Below are 7,009 nucleotides of genomic sequence, written 5' to 3' on the forward strand. Positions count from 1 at the left end.
ACCCAAGGTGAGGTGCAGGCCTCATGTTCACCTTTGGCCAGTCTCTGCTAGGCAGCTAAGTCTGGAGGCATCCTCTTCCCAGGCCCCTGGGGGACACAGTGTGAGCTCTCTTTGGGGCAGCTCAGAGATCAGGGGCAGCAGCAGTGGCTGCCCTGAGGACTCCCAAGGAAAGAAGAGAGGAGAGGAGAGGAGGCTAAGAGAACACTCCACAAGGGAGGGTGTTCAAAAAAGGGTGAGAGGTTGCTAGCTCTGCAGGCAAAGGGTGACATAACTGGGCTTCTGAGCCCCACAAGGGAGCTGCAGAAAGAATGCAGTTGGTCAAGGGAGCCATGAACTCAAAAAGGTTGAAAACTTTTGTTCTAAAGCATCGGTCTTCAGCTGAGAGGTTAGGAGACACTTGCAGTTTGTGGCCTGATGCAAGATAATTCGCAACAGGAGCCCTACCACCTTGCAGACATAGAGTAAAAAGAAGGTCCAGAAATGCATGTTTGGATTAAAAGTGGGTCCTGGTTTTGAAAAGGTTGAAGATACTGCCAAATGACTGCATACAACTCTGCTGACCATAGTGGTAAATTTGTTCACCCATTTTTAAAAGATGGATAGCTCTTTTTAAGTATCAAATCATACCTACAGTTACAGTTTATTACAACAAACAAAGGAGCCCCCTTCAAATCTAGGCTAAAACGTGTTACTTTAAATGGGGGGCGATGAGAGATTAGATGGATAATACAGTGGTACCTCAGGTTACATACGCTTCAGGTTACAGACTCTGCTAACCCAGAAATACTACCTTGGGTTAAGAACTTTGCTTCAGGATGAGAACAGAAATCGTGCTCTGGCGGTGCAGCGGCAGGCCCCATTAACTAAAGTGGTGCTTCAAGTTAAGAACAGTTTCAGGTTAAGAACGGACCTCCGGAACAAATTAAGCACGTAACCCGAGGTACCACTGCATAAGAGCATTAGAAGAATCTGGCTGTTTGATTAGGCCAGTGGCCCATCTAGTACAGCATCCTGTTCTCACAGTGGCAAAATGCCCATAAGAACCTAGGGATCTAAAGAGACTGTCTCTGAGCCTGACGTTTCCATAAAAGCATTAGCAGAGCCCTCCTGGATGAGACCGAAGGGGACCCATCCGGTCCAGCATCCTGTTCTCACTGTGTCCAAACAGACACCTCAATGGGAAATCCACAAGCAGGATTCCAGAACAGGAACAATGATCCTTTTACAAATAAGTGTTAGATGGGGCTGCTTGTCTTGAAATGCAACAACTTCTCCAGATCAGATCAGAGGAAATCAGAGCAACAGCCTGAAATAACAGCAGCTGCCCATAACTATTCATTTGGTCTTTACCAGGAACCCAAAATTACTGCTCAACATTTGGGCAGACTTAAGGCATTTTTAAAGAACAACAACGAAAAGTTCATGGAGTACAGAAGAAAGAAACTGACCCAGTCAGTTCATTTGGGCATACAGAGCAGGATCCTCCTCAAAAGCTGAAAATAGGCATCTATTTTATGGCCAGTCTTTGCCAAGCACACAATTAATTAGCACAGCCTGGAAGTTGGTGGTGTTTTGCAACTGGAAACCATAAATTGCAATGTCTTATGTTGGTATAATTATTGGGGGTGGTGTGGAGAGAACACCTCACCACCACCATCACAATGTTCACATTCACATGGGTGACACAATTACTTGTAGAACCTCAGAATTGTAGAGTTGGAAGTGACCAAAAGGGTCATCTAGTCCAATCCACTACAGTGCAGGAATCTCAAGTGAAGCATCCATGACCTATGACCTATGTCCATCTGACTTCTGCTTAAAAACCTCCAGCAAAAGAGTCTGCCAACTTCTTCAGAGGGAGTCTCTGTTCCACTATTGATGGTTCTTACTATCAGATGGCAGGGGTGCCAATTTGAATAAAATCTGGGCGACAGATAAGCCCCTTCCCAAATAATTGATCACATCATTTGAATGGCAGTGCCCTACAACTTGGGGGCAAAGGGCTAGACCCCCTCAAATATTTTATGGGGGGAGCAAATTGACCCTCGCCCCTAGGAGTTGGCTCCTTTGTCAGAAAGTAGTGTTTAGTCGGAATTTCCTTTCTTGTAATCTCAATGCAATGAATCACAGACACTCACTTGCTTATGTGCTAAACTCAGTAAACGAGCGCTCTCCTCGGGAGAAGGTGGCATCGTCTTCTCCTTCACTGGAGGCTTTTAAACAGAGATCGGACAGCGTCTGTCCGGGATCTTTTAGTTGTGAGTCCTGCATTGCAAGGGTGCTGGACTAGATGATCCTGCGGGGCTCCCTGCAACTCCACAAAAGTTACTGCCTGCTCTACGAAGCCGCCGCCCCGCCGCTGCCGCCGCCACAAGGCGGGCTGCCAAACCACGATCTCCCTGAGGGTTGTTGGGGCCAACAGCGGCCTCCCGCTTCCCCATCCCTCTTCAGCTCTGGACCTGCGACCCTCCCGCCCTCGGACTCCAACTCCCGTCAGTCCCCGCCGTGGCGGCCAGGGCCCAGGGACGCTGGGAGCTGGAGTCTGGCAGCCCATTTGCAGCGGGCGAGAGCGCGCCGCAGGGCCCCCGTGCAGCCCCTCCAGCGCCACCTGCGCCCCACCGACCAACCGCCGGACCCACCTGCTGCTGCTGCTGCCGCTGCCTGCCGGACTCTTGAGCGAAGCGGTGCTTGGGCCGGCCGGGACCGGAGACCTCGCCCGCCGCCCCCCCGTCCTCGTCGTCTGCGGTCCGCGCGGCGCTGCTCTGCCTTGGCGGCCAGGCGGCCTCCGCCTCCCGGCGGCGCAGCTCGGAGCGCAGCTCAAGATAACAGCCGAGCGTGAGGAGGTGCAGCGCCAGCGAGAGCGCGAAGAAGCCCGACAGCGCCCGCCCCACGCCCCTCCGGGCCCCGCCGCAGGAGCCGCAGCCGCTCCCGCCGCCACCTCGGCCTCCTCCTCCTCCGGCTTGCGGCTCTGAGCCCATGGCGCCGGCCCCTGGGGGCGCTACTGCGGCCTGCCCATCCCGGCTGCGGCCCTCCTGCTCCTCCGTTGCTGGGTGCCTGGCTGAGCGGCCGGCCGGGGCTGAGCGCGGCTGTCTCCGCCTCCCTCGACGGCCGCTCGGGGCGTCCGGGCTCCGGAGGCGGGGGCGGGGGCGGAGCCGGGGGTGGAGCCTCCTCTGCGCCGGAGGGGGGCCCGAGGGGCCGCTTTGTGAGGGGCCCAGGGGTCGCAGCTCCCGCTGGGCTCCCCTTCGCCGGAGCCTTCTGAGCGGGCAGTCTGCTGGGGGCGCTGCAGCCAGATGGCCCTGCCTACTGCTGCCTACACTGGCTGGCAGCAGCGGCGCTCCGGCTATCCAGGCGAGAGGACTCCTCCAGCCCTTGCCTGCAGCTGCTTTCGCGTACTAAGCCCTAGTGAAACCTCCTTACGAGGCGGCTGCTCAGCCGCAAGGGCCGCCCCCTCAGCGGTTGGAGGGCTGCCGCCAGACCGCCCCCGAACCGGAGTCTGCCCGCGACCCCCTTCGCTCCCGCACCTCTTGCTGCTAGGCGTGCGGGGAAGTTGCGATGCTGCGCCTTTTGAGGGACGGCAGCGCCTCCTTGGGGCTCATCCCCTCCTCCCTTACGTTAAGGGGAAAGTCGACTCCTCTGATCCGATGCCCTCTTCAGGAGTGAGACAGAGACGAACTCTTCCAACAATGGGAGAGCAGAATAGAATCATCTCCTCGGGCAGAATAAGAGCGGAGGTGCAGCCTCTCCCGTTTTTCCGGCTTAGGAACATAAGTAGAGCCTGCTGCATCAGGCCAAAGGCTAGCCCAGCATCCTTGTCCTCCCAGTGCCCTTTATGGGAAACCAGCAAGCACAATTCCAGCACGTGAGCACTTTAACCTCCTCGTGCAGTTTCCAGCAATTGGGATTCAGAGCATTGTTGCATCTGACCATGTAGGCAAAGCATAGCGTTATAGATTTGGGTTTAAAATAATAAATGGTAGGATTTTGATGATTTGGGATGTGGAGGAAGAAATGCAAACGGCAAAGGAATTCCTGGGCTAATCTACGCAAAATGACCTGGCCAAGCTAGGGCCATTAAGAAACAATAGAGGGCCTTTGAGGGCCATTGGCAATGCTAGAGTATTGTCCTTACCCCCTGCCCTGAGGTGTGAACAGAGACAGGGATTTGGAAGGTTGCCAGGGTAACTGTGTCTTTGAAAAGGGAGTCTGGAAGCAAGGGGTTCTGGGAAAAAGAAGAAGGAAGAGAGACTGAGATCAATCTTTGGGCAGCCTGGCTGCAGAACTGACTGGGATAGATGCCTTGGGCTCCATAGTTTCACTGCTGTGGGGGACAAGCCCCCTCTGCAATGACCGTGCCGTAAGATCTGGACTCCCTCCCTGCAGACTGAAGGTGTAAATAGGTGGATAAAATATATTTCTTACACTGACGACAGTATCCACTGTTTCTTCAATTATCCAAAGGACCAAAGACCCTGGGTGGGTGCCTGGAACATCACAGGCTTTTGCCACCACTTGGCAGAGAGGCGAGGGGAGGCACCCAACTTTTGTAACAATAGCAATTGTGGGGAGCAGCCATTGATGGCCTTCTCCTCTTCCACAAACTTGTCTCATCCTCTGTTAAAGTCATCTAAGTTGGTGGCCATCATTGCCTCCTGTGGTAGGGAGTTCCATAGGTTAACTTTGCACTGTGTCAGGAAGGATTTCCTTTTTTGCGCCCTGAATCTCCCAACATACAACTTCACAGGATGCCCATAGATTCTTCTGTTATGAGATATCTATCATATCATCTATTACTGTACTTGCTTTTTCTCTGAACTAGGTAAAGGTTAAAGACCCCTGACCATTAGGTCCAGTCGTGACCAACTCTGGGGGCGCTAATCTCGCTTTATTGGCCAAGGGAGCCGGTGTTTGTCCGCAGACAGCTTCCGGGTCATGTGGCCAGCATGACTAAGCCGCTTCTGGTGAACCAGAGCAGCACATGGAAATGCTGTTTACCTTCCTGCTGGAGCGGTACCTATTTATCTACTTGCACTTTGATGTGCTTTCGAACTGCTAGGTTGGCAGGAGCAGGGACTGAGCAATGGAAGCTCACCCCGTCGCTGGGATTCGAACCGCCGACCTTCTGATCAGCAAGTCCTGATTTTCCCTTATTTTCTCCGAACTAAACTAAAAAGTCCCAAATGCTGCAGCCTTTCTTCATAGGGGAGCCATTCCACCCTCTGGATTATTGTAGCTGCCCTTTTTTTAATTATTTCCAACCCTGTACAGTGGTACCTCTGGTTGCTGACAGGATCTGTTCTGGAGTTCCGGTCGGATCCTGAGGTTTCTGCAACAGGAGTGATGGCTTCTGCGCATGTGCACGGCGAAACACTTCCAGGTTTGCCGCTTTCGCAAACCAAGGGTAACGTAAGCCGAGGTGCTGCTGTAATGTGCTTTTTGAGATGACCAGAACTGTCCACAGAATTCCAAACACAATCACACCATATGTTGGTATAACGGCATTATGATACTTTATTTTCAATCCCTTTCCTAATCCCTAGTATGGAATTTTCCTTTTCCCTCTCTCTTTTTTCTTTGATAGTAATGTAGCCTCAGAAGAGCACTCAGACTGTCGTGATCCAGATATCAAAAAATCTGATCACTCATTCAAATGCACATCCATGCACGTGGTAGGAGAATGAGAGGATTCACCTCCAACATAATCCCAGAGTCAAATTCGGTACAGGGTTTTCAAGCAAAAAAAATTAAACTCGAGGGAAGAAGGTTTCATAAATATTACAATTACTCAGCCGACTTTCAGCACCTAATTAAAATGCAATTTGGCACCTGCCACAGCTGGGCTTGCCAACTCCCACATTTGAGGGATTGCAGCTCTGTCCTTCTCCGAAGCCAAGAAACTCCACGTCAACACCTGTTGAGTCATACGCCTGAAATTCCAGCCGCCTGCTTGCCACATGATTCCTCTTCTTGCATTCTCTTGCATCTCTGAGCGGGACACTGCTGGCTTCTTCAACGAGAAAATCAATTTAAGATGGTCTCTCTACGCTCTTTGAAGGCATCTCTGATGGAGATTATCATCATTCATCCACTGCCAATTGCTGGCTTGCCCCGACAGTTTGGCTAGTTCTGTTTCTTGCTGGCCACCAGTGCTTAGATTTCTAATCTGGAGGAGCTCAGGCTTAGGCCTTTTGGGGAGGCCTTTCTGCCTGGTTCCAGGCTAAGGATGTCGCATAATCAAAGTGGAAAGGCTTTGACAACATAGTGCTGCACTGAGGCAGATAGCTGTAGGTGGAAAGGAAGAATACTGCAGAAGAATAGAATCTTATAATTGTGTTGGAAGGGACCCAAATAGTCATCTAGTTCTATCCCCTGCAATGCAGGAATTGTGGCTAAAGAATCCCTGGTGGATGGAGAACCAACCTCTGCTTAAAAGCTCCAATAAAGGAAAGTCCACCACCTTCCCAACCACTTGAAGAAAATTGGGATCATTTAACAAATAACCCACACACCTAAACCTCCCCCTACCTTTAAAAATGCAGGGAATGTTATATATCCTGGAAATTGAGATCTGTTTTGCAGAGACCCCTGAATTGAACTGGTCCCAACACCAACCGAAACAAGGTCTTCATTGGAATTACACCAGGCACCTGCAGGCAAAGGTTTCATAGAACTAGGGTGGAAGAGAACACCAAGGGCCATCTAGTTCAAACACCTGAAATGCAGGAATTTTGATGTATAGACAACCAATTTGTTTAGCAGTTGCCTCGGAGTTCCATTGGCCTTCCATTATTTTCAATGTCTGCATGAAACTGCTGAGAGAGGTCACCTGGGTCCTTGGGCTGAGTTGTCACCAGTACACACAGGTCTTCCTCTCGTCTTCTGCTACTCAGGGAGGCAGTGGAAGTCTTAAAGAGGCAACCCGAAGGAGTTCTAAAATGGATCAGGGTGAAGACCTGTTGTTTGGCCAGAGCTCTAACCTACTTAGAGATTTGCAGCCTAACACATCAGGTCC

The 7,009-nt window shown here is 51.6% G+C and overlaps 1 protein-coding gene across 5 annotated transcripts in view; it reads right to left on the minus strand.

Moving 5' to 3' along the window:
- EDA (ectodysplasin A) overlaps window positions 1-3,484 on the minus strand; it is a 50,134-nt gene extending 46,650 nt beyond the window's left edge. For 2 of the 5 annotated variants that reach the window (XM_081897914.1, XM_081897911.1), the window contains exon 1: window positions 2,640-3,482. In XM_081897914.1, the coding sequence (XP_081754040.1) occupies window positions 2,640-2,978 (339 nt within the window). In that variant the 5' untranslated portion in view covers window positions 2,979-3,482. Of the gene's footprint in view, window positions 1-2,639 lie in introns of all 5 variants that reach the window. The other 3 variants (XM_081897915.1, XM_081897912.1, XM_081897913.1) reach the window with 3 other exon arrangements.
- Between the last annotated feature and the right edge of the window lie 3,525 nt (window positions 3,485-7,009).

The sequence above is a fragment of the Podarcis melisellensis genome (genome assembly GCF_964234715.1).
Source record: "Podarcis melisellensis genome assembly, chromosome: Z".
Lineage (NCBI taxonomy): Eukaryota > Metazoa > Chordata > Lepidosauria > Squamata > Lacertidae > Podarcis > Podarcis melisellensis.